Source organism: Danio rerio, chromosome 5 (genome assembly GCF_049306965.1).
Source record: "Danio rerio strain Tuebingen ecotype United States chromosome 5, GRCz12tu, whole genome shotgun sequence".
NCBI lineage: Eukaryota > Metazoa > Chordata > Actinopteri > Cypriniformes > Danionidae > Danio > Danio rerio.
The window spans coordinates 29,759,320-29,784,058 of NC_133180.1; the positions used below are offsets into that span (position 1 = coordinate 29,759,320).

The 24,739-nt window shown below is 34.1% G+C and overlaps 2 protein-coding genes and 1 long non-coding RNA gene across 4 annotated transcripts in view; 2 read left to right on the top strand and 1 right to left on the bottom strand.

The window, feature by feature from the left end:
- Nucleotides 1–149: 149 nt before the first annotated feature.
- Nucleotides 150–9,793, bottom strand: noxa1 (NADPH oxidase activator 1). The gene is given in 6 exon segments (NM_001030100.2): nt 150–593; nt 686–820; nt 6,621–6,729; nt 6,937–7,019; nt 9,285–9,462; nt 9,695–9,793. Coding segments are annotated over 5 exon segments (810 nt in total). The 5' UTR covers nt 9,459–9,462; nt 9,695–9,793; the 3' UTR covers nt 150–284.
- A 3,404-nt stretch (nt 9,794–13,197) lies between these two features.
- The window catches only part of dpp7 (dipeptidyl-peptidase 7), a 29,528-nt gene continuing 17,986 nt past the window's right edge, over nt 13,198–24,739 (top strand). For both annotated transcript variants that reach the window (XR_012405862.1, XM_073950316.1), the window contains exon 1: nt 13,198–13,311. Coding sequence is in view for 1 of the 2 variants with exons in the window: in XM_073950316.1 (XP_073806417.1) it covers nt 13,253–13,311 (59 nt within the window). In the remaining variant the exon portion in view is untranslated. The remainder of the gene's footprint in view (nt 13,312–24,739) is intronic.
- Nucleotides 13,586–23,223, top strand: LOC110439592 (uncharacterized). Its single transcript, XR_012406888.1, has 13 exons — nt 13,586–13,749; nt 14,849–15,046; nt 15,333–15,394; nt 15,668–15,746; nt 16,056–16,133; nt 16,444–16,519; nt 16,855–16,931; nt 17,266–17,341; nt 17,631–17,708; nt 18,081–18,156; nt 20,504–20,555; nt 21,007–21,084; nt 22,414–23,223. It is a non-coding gene; the product is annotated as an uncharacterized lncRNA (long non-coding RNA).

Genomic DNA, 24,739 nt, shown 5'->3' on the forward strand with positions numbered 1-24,739 from the left:
TTTTGTCCCTTCATGGGGAATTCTTCTCCCCAAAGCAATCTATTGTAACTTTTTCAGTTACAATACATTGCTTTGGGGAGTTGTTTTGATTATTGCAGTATTGTATACTCACAGGCTGGGCTTGGAGTGTTTGTTTTTGTTTTTGTTTGTTTTTGTAAATGTACGTTATTTCAGAAAACTAATCCTGGAATCTGTGAATATTGTAAGTTTATTCAACGACCAAATAAAAAAACTTATTTGACGAAAAAGAAAACAAAATAAAGAGGAAGATAATATATAATAACTTATATCTTTAGGTAATTGGAAAAGACAAAAGTGCAGAGAGCTGAAGGGCAAAACATTGAGACCCCTTTACTTGGTGCATTCCCTTTCTTATCGTATATTGTCTGTAATAATTGGTTTTGAACATTTATATTTATCCAGTATTCAAATTCCGCACTTGAACAGGCATTAAAACTGCAATACAGCGTGAAGATTTGAATCACCTTTGCTTCACCCAAGAAGTCCCTCGGTTTTAGCTGGTCCACCTCAAGTTTCCTAGGACGAAACACTTCACCCTCAGGAAGCAGAAGAGGCTCCAAAACATCCTTCCTCTGAAATGCCATTGACAGAATCATTAAGTGAGTTCAATGTTCAGTGATACTTTATTTTTTTTAAATGCAATCAAAAGGTTTCTAAAACGTACAGAAATAGCCTCTAGGGCCGTGTCTATCAGGTTGCTCCGGCCTGCTCCTCTCTCCTGTGAGGCCGCCAGCAAAATGTCCCTGGCTTTGTCCCATTGTTGCAGTCTAGAGTGAACGGCTGCTGCATTATAAAGCACCTAATAAACACACACAAGCACACACACATACACTGTAAACAAAAGTTGAACACATTACATGCCATAACAATAAAGATTTAGATAATATTAATGAATTTAGGGTCAGTAAGTTTTTTTTCTTATTAAAACAGTAAGCTTTTCTTCAGCAAGGACACATTTAACAGATCAAAAGTGTAATTTGCTGTATAACATTACAAACTATTTATCTTTAAAATAATTTAATAGTTGATCTGTTGAACTTTATCTACAAATTCTGAAGAAAAAAAAAGTTAACACTTTTTACTCAAATTTACAACATGAACAAACAATTTATTTATTGATGTTAGTGAAAGTACACAATTGTTAATTTTTAGTTTTTGTTAACACTTCGGGATCTATTTTGACGATTCATGCGCAAAAGTGCAAAGAGCAGGACACAAATGCATTAAGGCCGTGTCAGAATCCACTTTTGCTATTTTAAGGACGGAAAAATCTGCTTTGCGCCTTGGCGCATGGTCTAACAGGGTTGAGCTTATTTTCTTAATGAGTTATGGGTGTTTTTTGAGAATAAACCAATCAGAGTCTCATCTCCCATTCCCTTTAAGAATCAGTTGCATCGCGCCATAGCGCATTTGCTATTTACTTTGTAAGTGGAAAAACTGAGCACTTCCCTAGCAATAAAACAGTTAAAGAGAGCATCTACAGCGAGAGAATGAGAGATGAGCCTCCTCATTGTTTACTTTCACTTTCACTCTCATGGATAGGGAAAGGTGTTGTACCCACTGACATCAATTAGCCTATAAATAATTAATTTTATTTGTTAAGCGCAAAGATTTGTTTCAAAACTATTGCTAAATTCAGTTCTAATTTTTAGCAAACTAATAATAACGAAGTGTGGTCAAACAACTGAGTTCTATCTAAATACACATGCTGCACCCCATATGGTCCTAAACCTGAGAGATGGGCAAATCTAAGCTTGTTTTTAATAAAACAAATAAAAATATGGATATAATAAATAATACTACAACTAATAATAACATTATACAAAAGCAAATTGTTATGAATAAACTGAAAAAGCTCTGATCTGGTCTATTGAACAGACTATTGAGTTCCCTAAAATAGCAACCCGCCAGCAATGCGCCTCAACATGCCTCCTTTTTTTAGACCAGAACGTCTACGGGTGCACATATGAGCGCAAATGCATTTGCAATTTAAACAGCATGGTGCAAAATGTCAAAATGATTCTTGCGCCAAGCTGAAACTAGCAAACAACAATTGCGCCGCGCTTCGTGCCGCATTGCGCCGGGGGTATGACAGGGCCCTTAGTGTTAACCATAGTTAATTGTTAGTTGTAGGGATGTCCAGATCTCATCACGTGATCGGTAATCGTGCGGCATGACATCACTTTGTTGCATAGACACTATTGGTTAAATGCTGGCAAAATAGAACAAGGAAGCAGCTTGAAGCTGAAAGTGCGAGTATGTCTGCAGTCTGGAAGTACTGTAAAATTGATGACGACAACATTGCCATAGCAAACTGAAGAATTGATGTTATTTATTATTTGATTGTTCAAGCTACCTCACAGAAGTGCTCGGTTTGTTAGCGGAGTTGTTGAATGTTAAAATAAGGTGAATTAAATAAAAAATAAGGAACATGCTGGATCTGTTTCTTCGCTCTTCTTTATTCTTTTTTATGTATTATAGAAGTATTGGATCGGGTTTCCGTATCGGTAGATAATCAAATGGCTCGGATTAGAGAGCAAAAAAACTAAAAAAATAACTAAAGTTAATACACGGCTGTCTCAGACAGTCGATTCTAATTGGTCAATCAAAAATATATTGTTGCCAAATAACAACCATTAAACAAGTGCATATATTCAAATCCATATAGTGTACATCCACATTTAGATTGGCTTGACTGTCATGCCGACTGTTTAGCGCCATCTTATTCCATGAGCTGTTTCTATTTCTGACAGCTTTGCGTTTAACGAAAGAATAAATAAGTTTTATAAAATATTACAATGTTTGAGGCTGTGGGGCTTTATTCTGCGATAACAGCCTCCTGGATGTACTTTAAACCAAACAAAATGTGTTTGTAAATGACATGATTAATAAATTCTGTACGTTACAGTGTTCATGTAATAAATACATTAACTAACATTAACTAATGGAATTTTATAGTAAAGTGTGATTAAGATGTCAGCATAGCTTGCATGAAAATATCAATTTAAAATTACTAGCATTTTTTATTCATTCATTCATTTTCTATTCGGCTTAGTCCCTTTATTAATCTCGCCTCGCCACAGTGGCCAGCATATGTTTTACGCAGCAGATGCCCTTCCAGCTGCAACCCATCACTGGGAAACACCACACTCTCATTTACACACATACACTATGGATAATTTAACTTACCCACTTCACCTGTACCGCATGTCTTTAAACTAGTGGGGGAAACCGGAGCACCTGAAGGAAACCCACTTGAACATGGGGAGAACTTGAAAACTCCACACAGTAACAACAACTGATCCAGCCAAGGCTCGAACCACGGATCTTCTTGCTGTAAGGCGACATCGCTAACCACAGACAAACTGCGCCACCCCACTAGCATTTTTATGTAATAAAATAGGCTTTATCTCACAAGGATGAGTTACAGAAAAAAAAAAACATTTTATTATTTTACATTTTTTAAATATTCAAAAATATCAGCAATTTTTTTGTACTTTTTTTACATTTACATACAGCCTCCATCAGAATGACACTAGATTAAAAAACATAAATATAACGCAAAACCTTTTAAATGCATACAAATATTTGCTAAAGTTCATTTTATAAATATTACAACATTCTTGAAACTTTTCAAAATAAATAATGTCCTTGAACACAAACCTCTATTCTATCCGCCTGCTCGAGAGTAATGAGGCTGTATCTCTATTAATCTTCCAGCACATCATGTAAACCATACCAGTAGTAGACATTCAACATAACTAATCATGAGCAAGTGGTGCAGATTTTGCATATCAAATACTGCACTGACCTTATAAAGTAATTCTATAATACCTCTCAAGTAGACATACTCAATTTTTCAGCAAACACGCTTTTGAGGAATACAAGGTTGATTCGCTTGCTCAGGTTTAACCAGGCAACCGAGGAATGCTGGATATGTCTTATCTTCTTTCACTTTGGCATTTGACATTGCATAACCATGAGCTTTTTCACTCAGCCCTCAAAGAGGCCTTGTGATGACTATCAGCGCAGGTGAACTCCACCGACGTTCAGGTTTGATGGCAGAGCTGACACAAGGCTCCATTGGAAATGTCAACAATTTCCTGACTTTTAATAAATTGCAAGTCAGGAAAGTTGTGTGCTAAAACATGCACACTAAATTCATTGTTAGAAGGTCAGACAGGTTTTTTTTTTTTTAAGAAAAAGGATTGCAAGTGTTAAAAGATTGAAGTAATTTTTTATAGATCACGTAAAAAGAATTCACTATATTCTTTTTCAAATATTTCCTAAGTGCTGTTTAACATAGCAATTACATTTTTACACAATTTTCTATATTTTTTCTTCTAAAGGAAGTATTATTTATTTTATTTTTTCTGGAATAAAAGCAGCTTGAAATATTTTGGATACAACATTTATTTTGCAACAAAACAAACCAAACCAATCAGGGTGGACTTAATCAATAAGAAGGGTAAGCAGCCACTTAGGGCCCCAGGGAATTAGGGGACCCTAACCAATGCCAAGAAGCCAATATTAATCATATTGCTCTTTTATACATTATCATATGTTGTAAAATCTGTTCATAACAATTAAGATTTTAACGATATTACTTATTTTCAAAACCAGGGGCACCCATAAATAATGGAACATTCCATTCATTCTGCATACGCGCGAGGTGTGAGCACTTCGATCAAAGAAACTGCCAGCCAGTGTTGCCAACTTTGCAACTTTTCAGACCACCTTAGCAAATGTTTATGTGTTACTGGAGATTTTTAAAGATTCTTACATGTCCATGCTGTACTGTTCCTAACGTTACTTTTCGCAACGAGCTGCAGGCGATGCAGTTTTTCTCTTCCCTGCCTCAGAGTACTCAAAGGGGGCACAGTGCCACACAGCTGTCTCTCCCACCTGCAGCATTGAGACCAGATCATTCCTCTGCATACTGATGGCAAATATTTCAGCAACGCGAGCGTGAGGTATTTCCCTGGTACAGTCAAGCCGATCAGCTTCTCCTTTGTTTTAAATATAATAATTTTAATGGACCATTTATTATTTTTCGGCTGTTGTTCACAAACATAGAGATTTTAGCGACACCAGTCGCCAGTCACATACGGTGTGTATATGTATGTATATGGCCCCCAAATCATCAAATCCGCCCCTGAAACCAACTTGTTGAAAAAATATTCTTTCAGTGTTTAATAAAATAATAATAGAAATAAACATTTACAGTGGGGCTAATAATTTTGACTTCAACTGTGTGTGTATGAATACACAAATAAAAAAATTAAATTAAATATAACATAAAACATTCTTTAACATAATAAAGAATGAATACACAAACAATATTAGTCTTGAGCTTTTTTCATTAAAAAGAATGTTAATTCTCTGATCTCCTTTAAAATGCAAATCGGAAATGTTCAGTGTAAAAACACTCACAATTAATAAAGAAAAACACTTGGAAATATGTGTAACCCACTGGTCATACTGCACCCAACCCAATCTGAGCTATGATCGAACCGGCAATTCTTTGCATGGGACCCGAGGCTAAAAACCATGGCTTCTAGTCTCTGTCGCTAGAGCAACTTTAGAAGTCAGAGGAGTGAGGTTTACCTGCATAGCACTTCGCTAGCTGGACTCTGTTACACTCACCCCCCTAAACCTTACTCCCATCCAGGACGAGCCCCCATGTGTAACCCACTGGTCATACTGCACCCAACCCAGTCTATGCAGTGAATGAACCGGCGGTTCTTAGCATGGGAGTGGGTTACCCTAACAAGGACACTAAAAACCATGGCCTCTAGTGTCTGTCGCTAGAGCATCTTTAGAGGTCAGAGGAGTGAGGTTTACCTGCAAAGCACTTTGCTAGCTCGCCTCCGTTACACTCATCCCCCTAAACCTATCTGCCTTCCCGGATGAGCCCCCAAGTGTAACCCACTGGTTCTACTGCACCCAACCTGGTCTGAGCTGGGGTCGAACAGGCAGTTCTTTGCATTAGAGTCTGTTGTTCTAACACTTTTAGAAGTGAGGTTTACTTGCATAGCACTTCGCTAGCTGGCCCCTGTTACATATGTTACACAGTTACAAAATTGTCCATATTCAACAAGATTTGGGAACCATTCATATTATTTTTGCAGATAGACTGTACTGCTAGATTTTTTTACAAGACTATTGTGGTAATTAATTAATTAATTAATTTCATTATTTATTTTACAATAATCTTGGTTTCATTGTCCATGTACACCTTGCTCCAATTTTAAATGTATAAAAAAATCTAATTTAAAAAATTCCATATTATGATTGAAAATGTAATTCATCAATGCCTATTATTTAATTTATATGAACCTTCCATAAATATTTTGATCGATGTTAGATAGGTGGGGTGCAAGGTAGGGTTTTGAGTTCCTTTTTGTAGTAAGCTACATTCACTGTGAGTACTTACAAGAAACTGAGCATATATCAAAGTTCTCTTGGAAGTATTTAGGTGGTACTATATGTGTAAAGGTTTTTTTTTTTTCAATGAAAAATTTAAATAAAGAGTAAAAAAAAAAAAACATCATGTTTTATCTCATATACTCTTGACAGAAGTACACTTATGCTCTGACCTGCCAGCTGTAGAGTTTATAGCGAAGACCCAGCTGCTTGTAGTCAATGACAGGGTTTTCCCTCATGTATTTCTGAGCCCAAATACAATCAGACAATGCCTCCTCAAGCCTGGCATTAGAAAAAATGACAGAGACAGAAAGAGAAAGAGACCGAGACAGTGAGAGAGCAAGAGAACAAAGAGGCAGTGTCAGATGAAAGTGAATCAGCTGTCCAGAACATCAGCTTTATACAAAAGAGGTCAATGTTTGTGTTGCATCAAGCACGATAGCCGACTCACACATAGAAAGCTACAGTGGAAAAACAGAGAAATCTCACCTGTTTGCCATCATATGAACGGCAGACCGCTGAAAAAATCCCACAGCAAGGCATGAGTCCTTGGCGATTACTCGGTCGAGAGCCTGAAAAACATAATTTGACATTGTCAGGCACATAAAATTCCACTTTTTGTTTGACACATTTTATTTTTCTACAGTTTTTCTAGTTTTTACAATTGTCATAGTCCTATTAAATTGTAATTTGTATAACAATGATATATCATTATCTCATGCAAGTACTCATAATTTTAAAATCAATTATTATGCATATTACAATATCGTAAACTAACCACCATTATTGCTCGTTCTTTTCTCTTTGTAGGCCTAAGTAGTTAGTGTATTTTCTTTCCTTTTATAAATGTTCTCCTGACTATGTTTCTATATTTTCATCACTTACTGGGGGAAAAACTGTTACCATTAATATGAAACAAACATTCTTCATTTAAAAAGAATTCAAAACACAAAATCAGCTTTTTAAAAATAAATCACTGCAAAAAAAAAAATGCTGTCCTTTTGTCAACGTCTTTTAGTCACCATCTAATTGTTCCAACATAAGCTCATTCTGAATACGTACAGCCCTACTGTATATACGTTTCTGGAGATCACAAATTATGTGGCCAGAGCTACGTGTGGCTGCATTTCTTCTTTAAAACGAATGCTACAGGGCGGTATGACATCGTTCCTTTTCTTGCTTAACAGCGTACTTCCAAATTTCAACTGTTACCAGTTTGTCTGGTAGCTTGACACGTACATCGGTGGACTTGAGATGCAAGGCGGAGTTGACCGCGACGGCAGGGTTTGTTTCAGAAAGCAGGTGAGGCATTAACAGAAGCCAAAAAGTAAAATAAACAAGTAAATAACAAGGTGAGAAAATGGTAAATCTAAAAATGTTGTAAAAATCAGGCGAGGGCTTTCCTTTTTCTGGATTGCTTTTTAAAACACTGTGGTTGGGTTTAGGGAAGTGGGTAGGTGGGTCAATCAGTGCTTTTAAAAATACTATTGGTTGGGTTAAGGTAAGGGGCAGGGTAGGGATATCAGTTGATTGGTCAGTCAGTAAGTCAACAACGGCCTCTGGTGGATTTAAGTGAAAACAGCAGGCGTGAATGACACTCGTGGGAGAAATACAACATCTGAAAAAGCACACACACAGGCCTCTGGCAGAGTCGCCGAAACAAAAACTTCAAAAAACAAAGGTACCTCCTTGGATGTATTTGTATTTTTGCTTTCTTCAACAATAAGGGTACGTAATCAGAATGAGCCTAGGTTGAACTGTTCCAAACCTTTACGATTTTCTTTCTTCTGTTGAACAAATACTTTTAAGTATGTTGTTAATCAAACAGTATTTTTTCTCCCATGGCAGTAACTTATATTAATGAACACTTTGGTATACCAAAATATCTTCTGTGGTTAAACAAAGAATAAAATCCATACAGAGCCTGAGTAAATGATTAGTTCATTTTAATTTTATAAGTACTTTTAATTGTATTTTTGAGATAATAATTTTTTACCCCCAAATTATTTTTATACTTTGAAATTAAAAGTGAAAATTAACTCAAATAATTTCTGATTGTGTTACTATGTTGGATTTTTCCAAAAAATTGTACTTGTTTAACTTTTTAATCTAGCAAAAATATAATGATAAGTTGACAGTTCAAAATAAAGTGGTTAAAAAAACTTTCAAGGGAGAGTTTACACAAGAAGAAACATTTACTCACGTGGTTCCAAACCTTTTTTAGTTGCTTTATACTGTTACGCATATTTTGAAAAAACCTGAAAACTTGTAACCATTAACTTGCATAGTAGAAAAAACAAACACCACAGAAGTCAATAGCAACTGGTTTCCAACATGCTACAAAATATCTTCTTTTGTGTTTGACAAAAGAAAGAAACTCAAACAGGTTTGGAACAAGTACAGGGGGAGAATTTGAGAGAACATTTGAGTTCAGTTTTGGATGAACTACCCCTTTAATTAAATAAACAAGTGAAATAAATAATAAAAAAAAAATGAAAAAAAAATACAACAACTGATGAAATAAATAATTCAATGTAACAGAAATGTAGTAAAACGTTATAGAATAACAGTAAAACAGAACAAAAAAATAAACAAACAAAATAAATAAAAATCCAACTTAAAATTTACACCCATTTATCAACTTAAATGATACATTTTACACTAAAAACTAGGTCTTTATACATGTAAACTGCCTTTTAAAATTTAAGATGGTGGTCTTGCATCTTAAAGTCTAAAACCCCCTGAATAACACAAATGCAGTTTACCAACAAACAAACAGATAACTGTTTAGTGTCATTGATATCAAACAATTCTATGACAGTTCGTGTAGCTTGTACCTTAATGGCCAAATCCACTTGACCCAGGGCGATGTGAGTGGACGCAACCACAAACATAGTGCGACAGTTATGATCCGTGATCTGGTTGAGTTTACTGAGAGCTCCCTGCCAGTCCCGAATGTCTATTGCCTTTACGGCCTCATCCCACAGGCGGATCAACTCGATATACAGCATGGCTCTAGAGCAAAACACAAATAATCAAACATTATTTTTATAACGCTACACAAATTCAAAAAGAGGTTAATAAATCATCATCAAGCTGTACTGATAAAACATTATTCTTCAGTCACTAATGAATGTAAGAATAACAGCTGTTACAAATACAAGTGAGACCAGCTATGCAGGTTCTTGTTAGTCAATAAAACCATGAAAGGAAAGCCCTGTACACTAATACAATGACTGACACTTACCACTGCACACAAAACAAACAGAAATAAGTCAAGAACTCAATTTGCTTTCTAGAAGTGATTGCTCGTGAATATCAGAGCAGCTCCTGAACAGGTGTATTTAAGCGTGGGCTCTTAGGGAAGTAATATTTGTAGTGTGACACACATCTGTGGTGCCGCCCAGTTTCAGTGCCATCAGGAAGTCCAGCATTCCCTGAAGAGAGAGAGAGAGAGAGAGAGAGAGAGAGAGAGAGAGAGAGAGAGAGAGAGAGAGTGCTGTTGAGTCACAGATGAGGCACGTACACAATGGCTCAATTAAATAAGAAGGTGTTGAGTAAAGGAAATGGAAGGGCAGAGCACATACTAATGTCTTCAGTGTGCTGTAAAGGTTTACTGGCCAAGTGTTTCAAGACCAGGAAGCATTTAGTGTTCACCTGACATTTATTGTAATGGGGAAAAAGTAAAAAAAAAAAAAAAAAATGACTGGAGGGAGGAAAGTCCAGCGTTGCTCTACTGTAATTTATTATATGACTACATGTAATATTTTTTGTTGATTAAAAAATCCCCAACATTAAAATTCTGTCATCATGTCTTCATTTGTTCCAAATCTGTTGCAGTTTCTTCTGTTCATTTCAAAAGAAAATATTTTTAAAGAAGGTTTAAAAAAAACTGGTTGATGTTGACTTCCTTTTTTTCCCCTATACCGTACTATACTGTACAACATAAGTTAATAGTTGGTGGTTTCCAGCCTTTTTATAAAACTTTTTTTGTGTTCAACAGAAAGTAGTAACTTGGTATGCCACGATTGAATGAATGATGAGAAATGTTGTAATTTTTTGGATGAAATATCCCTTTAAAAGAAAGTTTTTTTTTTTTTTTTTTTAAGAAAAAAGGTTAAAACATAGTAAACTTACTTATTAACACAATTACTTAACCATTTAACTGCCCCAAGGAAAAAATGATTGCATTTCTTAACCCCTTATGTTAGTTAACACACTCAATTAATTCTTTTTCAACACATACCATAATTTCTAAAATATCAGGCTCTCCCAAATGGTTAATACATCGGTTTATCGTAAAAGTACCAGAATTTATACATATATATGAAAATCTGAAAATATTAAGTGTAAGACCAATTTATTTAAAACATAATTTTTTTGAAGTATGCCATAAAATATTTTAGATTCTCATTTAACACTTTCTAGTTATTTACAAAAGCCAAAGTCAACTGTGCAAAAAGTGCAATAGGATTATGTTTGTTTGATTTTTTGTAAACCAACAATGCTGTGTGTGTACACCATTACTTAAAACAGTCAATATTTAAATGACTTTAACAGTCATTATTTAAAACAGTCGAAATATGGTCAACGTTGGTATAGCGCAGACAAAGAATTAGAGTAACCATTACACTACAAATAAAAACAAAACAAACAAAAAATAAAAATAACATGGTTATGGTAACCCCATCTGATTCATTTTGCTTCACTAATGATGTTATTGGTGGAATATATTACCTCACAAAAATTGCAGTGCACTGATATTGCAAAAAAAAACAAAAAAAAAACAAAAACATTAATATTACACATCCTAAGCTATAAGAAAATTATGGTTAATTATGTTGACGTCATATATAATTATTATGCTAATACTACTGTATATGTTGGATACATTTATATTATATACAACAAGTGAAGATGTATTAGAGATTGACATGTACGCCTATTTTCGGTGTTAAATGTTACCAGCAAATATATGGACGGCAGATGGCGCCACAGAAACACCATCAAGGGCTCCTCAAAGCTCCAAGTGAGTTTAAGAAGTTGCTTCAGCCAAAATCTGTAGTGCATCTATTGAGCAATTTTGTAGTCCTAAAGACGTGTCATACTTGCATAATTACACCCAAAGCAAAACACAAGCTTTTAATGTCGCTGTGTTGGCATTCTTTATTTTCATCGTTTTCAACTAGGTCTAGCCAAGCCTTATGGTAATGTCCGACCAATTTTAATGAACGGCAGCCATTTAAGCGGTCTGGATGCAGACACAGTGCAGCAGTTGCAAGCTGAGCTGCATGCAGTGTTTAACGGGTTTTCTTTCATATCAAATGTAAGCTGAGAAAGGCTGGCTTTTGCCAAGTAAATTTGTGTATGCCCTGTAAGATTCAGAAGATTCATATTGCACAAAATTGACCGTCAATTTATCTTTATCTAAATATACTTGGGTAAAGTTTCTGTCCACCATGTTGATTTTGTTAAAAAAAAAATAAAAAATTTGCAAACTCCTAGACGGTTTGCCGTAATATCACCAAATTTTACTCGGATCATAGTCAGACCATGTTGACTAAGTGTTGTGAAATTCGTGTCAATAGGCAAAATGGTTTTTGTTACAGCTCTGACAAATATGCTCAAATGTGCTCATTCTCCCCTAGACTTTATTGGTCTTTCTGGCTCTGAACTGCTTGTAGTAAAATGTTTTTATAAAGCCTTTTAAAATTACAAACTTTTTGGGACTTTGTGTTGACTTACTTTCTTATTTTATTTCTAAGATGTCCTGTTTATTCACTGCAAGCATGGTGTTAGTCACTCGCAACACTGTTTGCATTTGATGATGTACTCTAAAATATCTATAGAGGAAGCCATGGGCTATGTCATCAGGGCGACATGAGGTGCACCAGGCCCTTTGCATCCTTTCTGCGCCAGTTGTGGTTAATCTAATCAGTTGTGGTAAAACAATAATAATAATAATAATAATAATAACAATAATAATAATAATAATAAACATCACCAAGGCATAGCAATATGCAACTAAAAACGTACATAGTTTTACGTAGTTTTTTCAACTGTACATATTTTTGAATGAAGAAAAATGTTAGAAATTCAGGATTAAATTCAGAAGCAGGATTAAATAATTTTGTGATCATCAATTATCATCAAATCTGATCAAGAATGGGCTTTGCAAGTTTGAAACATTTTTAAGACAGCATGTTAGTAATAAAGCAAGTTCAACATAGTAAAATCACTGTAATTCAACACCAAAGCTGCATGTCAGTACAGTTACAAAAAAAGATATACTTCAATTCTGGTTTGTGGACGTTAAATCAGGTTTATTTTATACATTAACAACTGATATCCATACAGCAGTGGATATTAACATGTATACTGTCACATTTGCCCTGCAAATACAGTGCAAAGTTAAATGCACGCGCTTGCATTAAATGTGCTTTGTGTGTTTGTATGTGTGTGTGTGTGTGTGTGTGTGTGTGTGTGTGTGTGTGTGTGTGTGTTTGTTTTTATTACATGGTGGGGACCTCAGCATGATAGCACACTCACAAAGTGGGGACCAAAAACATAGTGGGGACCGATCGCCCGGTCCCCACCATGTTTTGCCTTTAAAAGACTCAGGGGGCGTTGCTGATATGCCTAGTGCAGTTTTTTTCACTGATCCCCACCTTGACCATTTACCTGAATTGAGTGTGTAAGTGTGTGTCGGCGCACTGCTCTATAGCGGTCCTGTAGTCGGATGGCGGTACTGCACCCTGACACACACTTACACACTCTGGCTACTGCACATGCGCAGATCTCATAAATGAATCCGACTTTAATCAACTTAATTAAGATCTATCATCAAATTAATCGAATTTTCGGGTAAGTTATAATGTTTTTCACCATCATAATGTAATGAAATCGGTTTTATGACAAATACTTATGTTGCATATTTTGACAGTTATCAGGTATAGTTAATTAAATGTTTTAACGAATGTCCTGGGTGTTTTAATCGATGTTGTTTCAAATTACGTATTAATATAACACTGATAAGACACAAACTACAGTTCGGTATGTAATTTAACTTGTTTACACGAGTAAAAGTTACTCGCGCTAATGTGCTAACGTGCTAACTGCCCGGTGCTACGTGAGTCAGAGGCCGGGGTGGAGTGCATGAGCCGCGGTCAGACAGTCACCAATCACCGTGCGGCTAAATGGATCGACGGAGGATAAAACCATTAAAAGATGCGGAGAAACACATCACCAGCTCCACTGACAAGACCCATTCACTGGAAACCGAATATATAGAAGGTTACTAAGGTATGTTTTCATAGTTCTTGTATCATACTTTTTAAATGGTTAATTGCTTTAAACATGTAAAGTTAATCCTGAAATAACACTATTATATACTATTTATACGTTAATGTAGTGATATAGAGGTTATAATTAAAATGTGGGGCCATCTGGTCCTAGAAATGTACTTAATTTATTGTTCTATGACGTGTAGAAACGTTTTATTTTAGATAAATAATTATAATAAAACTCCAACTTAGTGTAAAACATATATAATAGTACATAAATGTTCACTGTGTGTGTTTTATTTATTTATTTGCTGTCAACTGGTAGCCTTTTACAATAAGGTTAAATTAGTTAATGATGGTTAATGCATTTACTAACATGAACAATAAATAATACTTTATTACAGTATTTGTTCATGTTGTTTAACTTTAGTTAATGAAAATAAAGTTGTTCATTACTAGTTAAACATGCACAATGCATTAATTATTGCAATGCATTATTACTGGTACAAGCATGAATTTTGATTTGAATAATGCATTAGTAAATGTTAAACTATGATTAATAAATGCTGTACATGCATTGTTCATTACTAGGTCATGTTAGTAAGTACATTAACTAATAAAACCTGATTGTAAAGTGTGACCTGTAAACAATTGAAGTTGAAAAAAGTTCTTTAAAACTGTCCTAAGAAAGAAGAACAGGTGTTCAATAGTATTAGAACAACATTGAGGAAAGGTTCTGATCCACTTCAAAAGGTTTACTGTATTTATAATTCACACACAGAGAGGATGCTAATGTGAGGTTTTTGTAGTTTTTGAACCCTACACGTTTCATTAAATCTTTTAGGTCAGAGTTTGCGTTGTCCACATTTATTAAAGGAAGTTTTGGGGTTGAGTACAAATGATAGAGCTTGTGGAAGCAAAGCATAGATGAGATATTAATAAAAATACTGTCTTTATGTTTGACTTTATATGGTAAAACAAGAACAGGTGGTTAAGTGTTTTCCCCATTCAAATGTACATGTATATATTATATTCATTGTGTTTGTATTCATGCCATAGTTAGCTTTTCATTGCTATGAGAGGGCATAATTAAAATGTTGCTTGCTCTTTTCTCTTAGTTTTGCAGCATTGATGCCGATCATGAGGACGAGACCCTCGGCCGGCTGGTGAATGATGACCATCTGCACCCTAACTGCACTGTCAATAAGATCGTTGTTCAGAGAAAACCTCATTTGTGCCTTTTTGCAATCAGGGATATTTTCTTTGGAGAGGAAATAACGTTTGACTATGGCGCATGTGATTGGCCTTGGAGAAAGGTTTGACATTTTGATCACTTAATACATTAATCCTTAATACATTCAGCAAAGCTAAGAGTTTTTTAATGTTAATATAGATTAAGGGTAAATCTGTTCAAAAATAAAGAGTTTGCATCATTCATAAGAGATAATGAAATCAATCTCTTAATATCTTCTTCTTGTCTTAATGGGTAAAAAAAAGTTACATTAATTGGGTAATGCTTTACTTTAAAGGGGGGTTCATAAGACTGTCATGAAAGCTTTATAGTCATGACATGACTTATATAACAAAGCTGTTTTTAAATAGCTTTCATTGAAGGATGCCCATATGACTGCAGAAGAGAACTGCTTCGACAACTCTCTGATGAGGTGTGTTTATTATTATTATTATTATTAGTAGTAGTAGTAGTAGTAGTAGATGTTGTTGCTGTAGTAGTGCATTTAATTGTAATTATTTAACTTAGTGTGTGTCCTAATTTATGAACATATGCAATAGTGTAACATTGTGGGGACCAGAGGCATGTTTGAGAAGCTGTGAAACACACTTAGTCCTCAATACACACACAGTACGGTCTGACATAGTGGGGACCGGGAGCCCTGAGTACTACTGTCTAATTATTATTTTTTGTTTTTTATATTCAGCTTTTATTGAAGTATGACCAAATGACGAGAAGAAGAGAACTGCTCTGCTCCAGTAGGAGACCCACAACCCTCTGATGAGGTGGGTTTAAATTTAATAATAATAATAATAATTATTATTATTATTAGTAGTAGTAGCAGTAGTTGTTGTTGTAGTAGTAGTGCATTTAATTGTAATTATTTAACTTAATCAAAATATAGAAATGAAACAGAGTGTGTGTCCTAATTGGTGAACGTATGCACTAGTGTAACATTGTGGGGACCAGAGGCATGTTAGAGAAGCTGTGAAACACACTTAGTCCTCAATACACACACAGTAAGGCCTGACATAGTGGGGACCGGAACCCTTGAGTACTGCTGTCTAACTAATATATATTTTATTTTTTTTCAGCTTATATTGATAGTTGACCATATGACAGAGGAAGAGAACTGCTCTGCTCCAGTACGTGACCCACAAATCTCTGATGAGGTGTGTTTAATGTTGTTGTTATTATTATTATTATTATTATTAGTAGTAGTAGTAGTAGTTGTTGTTGTAGTAGTGGTGCATTTAATTGTAATTCTTTATCTTAATCAAAATATAGAAATGAAACAGAGTGTGTGTCCTAATTTATGAACGTATGCACTAGTGTAACATTGTGGGGACCAGAGGCATGTTAGAGAAGCTGTGAAACACACTTAGTCCTGAATACACACACAGTACGGTCTGACATAGTGGGGACCGGGACCCTTGAGTACTGCTGTCTAACTAATATATATATTTTATTTTTTATATTCAGCTTTTATTGAAGGATGACCATATGACAGAGGAAGAGAACTGCTCTGCTCCAGTACGAGACTCACAACTCTGATGAGGTGTGTTTATTATTGTTGTTGTTGTTATTATTATTAGTAATAGTAGTAGTAGTAGTAGTAGTAGTAGTAGTAGTAGTAGTAGCAGTAGTTGTTGTTGTTGTAGTAGTGCATTTAATTGTAATTATTTAACTTAATCAAAATATAGAAATGAAACAGAGTGTGTGTCCTAATTTATGAACGTATGCACTAGTGTAACATTGTGGGGACCAGAGGCATGTTAGAGAAGCTGTGAAACACACTTAGTCCTGAAAACACACACAGTACGGTCTGACATAGTGGGGACCGGAACCCTTGAGTACTGCTGTCTAACTAATATATATATTTTTTATATTCAGGTTTGCTGAAGTATGACCATATGACAGAAGGAGAGAACAGCTCTGCTCCAGTACGAGACCCACAACTCTCTTATGAGGTGTGTTTATTAATATTGTTGTTGTTGTTGTTGTTGTTGTTGTTGTTGTTATTATTATTACTAGTTGTTGTAGTAGTAGTAGTTGTTGTTGTAGTAGTGGTGCATTTAATTGTAATTATTTAACTTAATCAAAATATAGAAATGAAACAGAGTGTGTGTCCTAATTTATGAACGTATGCACTAGTGTAACATGGTGGGGACCAGAGGCATGTTAGAGAAGCTGTAAAATACACTTAGTCCTGAATACACACACAGTAAGGTCTGACATAGTGGGGACCGGGACCCTTGAGTACTGCTGTCTAACTAATATATATTTTTTATTTTTTTTATTCAGCTTTTATTGAAGGATGACCATATGACAGAGGAAGAGAACTGCTCTGCTCCAGTACGTGACCCACAACTCTGATGAGGTGTGTTTATTATTGTTGTTGTTATTATTAGTAGTAGTAGTAGTTGTTGTTGTAGTAGTAGTGTATTTAATTGTAATTATTTAACTTAATCAAAATATAGAAATGAAACAGAGTGTGTGTCCTAATTTTTGAATGTATGCACTAGTGTAACATTGTGGGGACCAGAGGCATGTTAGAGAAGCTGTGAAACACACTTAGTCCTGAATACACACACAGTACGGTCTGACATAGTGGGGACCGGAACCCTTGAGTACTACTGTCTAACTAATATAAATTTTTTTATATTCAGCTTATATTGAAGGATGACCATATGACAGTGGAAGAGAACTGCTCTGCTCCAGTACGTGACCCACAACTCTCTGATGAGGTGTGTTTAATGTTGTTGTTATTATTTTTATTAGTAGTAGTAGTAGTTGTTGTTGTTGTAGTAGTAGTGCATTTAATTGTAATTATTTAACTTAATCAAAATATAGAAATGAAACAGAGTGTGTGTCCTAATTTATGAACGTATGCACTAGTGTAACATTGTGGGGACCAGAGGCATGTTAGAGAAGCTGTGAAACACCCTTAGTCCTGAATACACACAGTAAGGTCTGACGTAGTGGGGGCCGGGACCCTTGAGTACTACTGTCTAACTAAATATATATATATATATATATATATATATATATATATATATATATATATATATATATATATATATATATATATATATATATATACATTTTATTTTTTTCAGCTTTTATTGAAGGATGACCATATGACAGAGGAAGAGAACTGCTCTGCTCCAGTAGGAGACCCACAACTCTGATGAGGTGTGTTTATAATAATAATAATAATAACAATTATTATTATTATTATTATTAGTTGTAGTAGTAATAGTAGTTGTTGTTGTAGTAGTGGTGTATTTAATTGTAATTATTTAACTTAATCAAAATATAGAAATGAAACAGAGTGTGTGTCCTAATTGGTGAACATATGCACTGACATTGTGGGGACCAGAGGCATGTTAGAGAAGCTGTGAAACACACTTAGTCCTCAATACACACACAGTAAGGCCTGACATAGTGGAGACCGCGAACCTTGAGTACTGCTGTCTATGTCTGATAATATTTTTTTCTTCTGGAAAAAGTCTTATTTGTTTTATTTTGACTAGAATAAAAACAGTTTAAATTTTTTTAAACACCATTTAAGGGACAAAATTATTAGCCTCTTTAAGCTATATTTTTTTCTCGATAATTTACAGAACAAACCATCGTTATACAATAACTTGACTAATTACCCTAACCTGCCTAGTTAACCTAATTACCCTAGTGAAGCCTTTAAATTTCACTTTAAGCTGTATAGAAGTGTCTTAAAGAATATCTAGTCTAATATTATTTACTGTCGTCATAGCAAAGATTAAATAAGTCCATTATTAGAAATGATTATTAGAAATAGTTATTAAAACTATTGTTTAGAAATGTGTTGAAAAAAATCTTCTCTCCGTTAAACAGAAATTGGGGAAATAATAAACAAGCTGTCTAATAATTCAGGGGGGCTAATAATTCTGACTTCAACTGTATATGAAGAGTTTCATTGCAGAACGAGATATATCCATTTAAAAAAAATGTTGGTAATTTTGACATTATTTTTCAGGACATCAACAGTCAAGTTCATTCACAATTTTTGTACATTAAACTATAACTTAAGCTCAGTGAAGGCCAGGAACACAATATTTTCAAATCCAGGATATTTTTTATTTAATTTTATGTCTATAATTAAGTAAATAAACATGCCAAAATGCTACATATTAATCCAACCCACATTGTCAAACATCTTAAATTGGTTAAAAAAAAACTATACACCATAAATATATGGAATAATATATGCAAAGATTGATTAATAATAATAAGATTCTAAGTTAGATTTGGCCAGAATGTACACAACATAACATAACTTTATTTTATTTTATTTTACACCTTAGGCTATATTATACTACATTAATACCATTACCAAAAGCTAGTGAATCAATGTTTTGTTTGATAAGTAAGATTAAGTTAGTTAGATAAATGACCTTTAGCTTGGTACAGAAAGAGTGGAGGGCGGCTCCTTCCACACCGCTGCAGAAAACCAAACCTGTATGATTAGAGCGGGCGGAGCTGAGTCCGTGACACAAACTTGCCTCGCTATGTCATATTTAATGAATTATTTCACTGTAATAATAATAACAATAGCTTATTTATTTGGTTGTGAAAAAGCTAAACCGTTTTCTCCATAACAACATGTGCCCTTTAAGTTCCTTTATAATAAATCAACAACAACAAGAATAAATTATAAATAATAGGTGCAACCGCATAAATAAATCTTCATATAGGCTACTCGGCTACATTTAAGAAATTATTTAAAAAATAAACTTATAAAGGACACTTAGAAATGTCGCCTTGCAGACAGGTATCTTGTGATGGGGAGTAGGAAAAAAGGCGCTCCTAGGCCTTCTTTTGACATTAGCGGAGACTCGTTCCCTGCTGCATTTGTGTATTGTTGATGCAGAAGTATCTTATTCTGGTCCACTTTTGTGGCGTTTTTATAAATTTTTGTGAAGTTGAAGACTTCATCTTCTATCGCTAAATCAATGAGCAAACTCTGAGCACTTCACCGGCGATGACTCTCTTCCCAGGGGATGCTGAGCTCGCGCCGCATCCTGAACGTTCTCTAACTGTTATATCGCACTTTGTAAAGAAACTGGTCTGACGGATATTGCGTTTTGTGAAAAAAAAAAACGTTTTGTACTTGGCCTAAAATGTGCATTCTTAAATGTTATTAATGGCAGCAATTCACACATAGATTAAGGTACATCTGAACAGTGATTTCCAATAATAAAATCCAAATGTCAAAAAATGCCGTTTATCGCATTTTGCAACCAAACTCTTCATATGTATGTGTGTTATGACTGTATGACTGCAGAAGAGAACTGCTCTGTTCCCACAACTCAGTTTTTCTGGGACTTGAAAACAGACGCTCAGAAGATTTTAAAGGGTGGAATCTTGATCAAATCGTGGGTTTACACACAAACATGTAATACAGTGCCAGATTTTCTGGATGTTATATACACATTTGTATTTGCAAACATATATCATATTGTTTTAAATGATGTATTTTTGTGTGGGTTTTTACATTCAGAGAAAGTTACAGTGGATCGTGATTTTGGAGAAGGTGAAGTCCAATCTAAAAGGTAAAAATATTATTTATTTTTCTGATCAGAATTTTTCTTTTTCAGAATGTTTATTTTTATCATGATATGTATGTGCTGTGTTTGAAAACTATTTTTAAGCTACCATCACACGCTTTTACCCATTAAAAAAAACAACACAAAATCAAATAAATATTTCAAGTGGTGCTCGCTGCAGAGCCATTTGAGGAGAGGTGAGCTTCAGAGAGGGGGAGCTTAAGCTTGAGCTCCACCTTTTTTTGCACTTCTTCTACGAGTGATGTCACTGGGGGTAGGGTTAGGGGTGGGGTTGGTGTACGCATTAAAACAGCTTACAGGAGGAGGAGCGACAGCTCATGCTCCCCCTCTCTGGAGCTCACCTCTCCTCAAATGGCTCTGCAGCGAGCACCCTCTCAAATATTTTGGTAAGCTTTATGCAGAGAAGTCAACTCTCAGACTTGATTTTTACTTTCAGAGTCCCCTCAAGTATCATCACCATGGTACAGTGTGTGTGAAGATAGTGAAGCAGACCCAGCATTCACAAAAAAGAGAGGTATGATCATTAAAGTTAATTTGTGACTGACTTGTGTTATTGTACAAGTCCGAATGCACAAGCTCATTTACATAACATGTAGGGTAAAACAGGACAGAAGCACATTACTTCCATGATGATTTCAGTACAGTGGCACTTGATGTCTCATTTCATGTTAGTTAAACAATATTGCTAAATACTTTGAAAAATATACTAATTGCATATCTGGTTACACTTTATTTTGATAATTTACTTTACTATTACTACTACTACTACTACTAACTACAAGTAACTGCAACTACTTGTCAACTAACAGTCATTAGACTGTCTGTTAGAATCAACACTGCTAATGCTCTGCTAAATTAATATAAGAGTTAGTCATATTGTACTAATTTTGAGCGTAACCTAACAGTCTGCTGTACTATTTACTGAGACCAATGACAGTTGGTTTTATTGAGGTAACCTTAACTGTCAGCTAATACTCTACATTTTAAAATTAATAAAAATAAGTAATAATGATTAAATTAGCAGTTTTTCATAATTTGTTTTTATGAAATCTGTTTGTTTCTGCTTTTGAATTGCATTATGGGATCTTGATCTTTCTTCCAACAACTTTTAATCTTAAAAAGTAAAAAAAAAGTGACTTTTTGTTTGGGTTGTTGTTGTATATTATGCTACAGAAACCTTGTAATAAACTGCCGGTACATTTTCTGTTATTCTAAAGACTTATTTATCTCTATATATTATTTCTTATACATTATATTATTTCAAACTACTAAAATGTCAGTATAATTCACTTTGTTAAACTGTAGAGTTGAATTTTCAACATCAAAAGTGCACAGAGCAGAGATCAACATCCCATAATGCAATTCACCACCACAAAAAAACAAAACAAAAAAAAAACACTTGTAAATCACAAAATACAGCAACTGGTAATTAACAGATATCTGTTACAGTGTAGTGTTTTGAGCTAAACTTGAGCTAACAGTCTGCTAATACTCTACTAATAATCAGATGAGCGTTAGTCTTATTGAACATTCTAACAGTATGCAAATACTCTAACACATAATACTTTACGGTGAGATAATTAACGTAGTTGCAGAGTTACGCATAGTTAGAAGAATGTCTAAATTGGACTATGGAATAAAGTGTAACCACATTAACCAGTTTTGGAGTTATTAGGAAGTATTTTTTAATCCATCTCCATCTTAAGTATTTTTAATAATAGGCAAGACATATTTTTCTAGCATTTTCTATCACAATATTAAACTAACATAACAGCACATGTTGTAAAAATGACTGAACATTTATGCAACTAAAACCACTTTTTTATATTTTAACCACCCATAGGTCCCATAAAGAGAAGATCCTGGAGCAAACAGGAAGTACATGCTGTGGTGAAAGCTGAACCATTGGCTCTAAAATCCAGAGATTGGTCAGCTTTGGATTTTTATATTAAAAACTGAATCTCGACTCTTTAGAAAAAAAAATCTGAATAACACTTTCATAGTAACTACACACTATACATCATTAGTTTAGCACTAACTCTACATTAATAGACTTTAGGAAGCAGTTTATAAATACAGCTTCAAACGCTGTATTCTTGACTTGACTTAATTGTATTTTCATGCTTTGTTACCGATTCATTTTTCATTACTACATTATGTATTGCATTATTTACAAACTATTTGTATATAAGAGTAGTTGGTGTTTTTTTTAAAGATAATTCAGAATGAGTTATTAAATGATTAATAAACTATTCAAATGAACATTAATAATTAAATTAGCATGTTTTATTCAGGCATATAGAAATTGTAACCATGTGTGTTAGTAAATGCTATAATAACACAACTTCATGCAGTTTTGTGACCTAATCTATTAAGGACTGTTTATAGTTGATAAATCCCTTATAAATGACAATTAAAGGCTCAGTATCTAATGAACAATAAATCTTTGCAATCTTATTAAAAAAATTCTGTAAAGTTTAAACATTGCAAAATAAAAAATACAACATCATTTCAAAACAACATAATTCACAATATGGCAATATTCATTTCAGTGTTTCTGTGATGTTTGCACTGTACAGTAATTTTAGATTTCAAAGATTGCAAAGATTTATTTTTCATTAGATAGTTTCATTTGTGTATCTTGAAATTAATGAAAAAAAAAAAATATATATATATATCTTCTTTGGCCTTAGTCCCATATGATTGCGGGGTCGGCTCTTTTTGGAACAAGTCCTTCAGTTTTAGACTTGTCCATATGATAACGACTTTTTTACACCTTCCGGCCAGCCTGTCATATGGGCCTGTCACACTCATACACTAGGGACAATTTAGCCTTCCCAATTCACCTGTAGCATGTCTTTGGACTGTGCCTTTGCACCCGGAGGAAACCCACACGAATGCAGGGAGAACATGCAAACTTCTCACAGAAATGCCAACTGAGCCGAGGTTCAGACCAGTGACCCAGCGACCTTCTTGCTGTGAGGCGACAGCACTACCTACCGCGCCACTGCTTCACCATATATATATATATATATATATATATATATATATATATATATATATATATATATATATATATATATATATATATATATATATAAGCTATAAATCACTCTCCCTTTTAATTTATTTCTTTTTTCTGTGTAGAATATAGCTGAGATTTTAATTGTCATTTATAAGGTATTTATAAAGCATTAATAGTCCTCACTTTACATTAGCTCACAAAACTGCATGAAGTTGAGTTCATAAAGCATTTATTATTAGACAGAGTAACCATTACTATATGCCTGATTAATAAGATATATAAATGTTGGGTAACACTATAATAACTGCACACAATGAATTATTTATGAAACATTCGCAAATAGTTAGTTGAACGTTTGTTAAGCATTAACGCTACATTAATAGACATTAGTAAGCAGTTTATAAATTATATTTATAAATATAAATTACAAATATTATTGACTTATAAGCACAATTATAATGTGCTTAATGATTGTTTTCATACTTGGTAAATAATGCAATACTTAATTTAGTAATGAAAAATACATCATTAACAAACCAGATATTTAAAAGTAGTTGGTGTTTTTTTTTTAGATAATTCAGAATGTGCAAGTAAATGATTAATAAACTATTCAAAATAACATTGATAATTCTTATTATTCAGGCATATAATAAGTTGTTTAGTATGTTAATAAATTCTTTATGAACTCAACTTCATGCAGTTTTGTGATCTAATCTAAAGCGAGGGCTATTCATGCTTTATAAATCCATTATAAATGACAATATAAGGCTCAGTTACATTATATACAGGAAAAAAATGACTATTCATTTCTACTTATTACAAGATGCTCAAATGAAACTGTATCAAATGAAAAGTAAATCATTGCAATCTTGTCTAAATATAAAATTGCTTTACACGTAATGTATTGTTAAATTATTATATTATTTTATCAAATGATGTTGTATTTCGACACTCCTGTTATTCAGCAATGTTTAAAATTTACAGTAATTGTATTTGTTTAGGTACGATTGCAAATACTTATTGTTTATTTGATACTGAGCCTGGCAACGCAGTGGCACAGTAGGTAGTGCTGTCACCTCACAGCAAAAAGGTCGCTGGTTCGAGCCCTGGCTGGGTCAGTTGGCATTTCTGTGTAGAGTTTGCA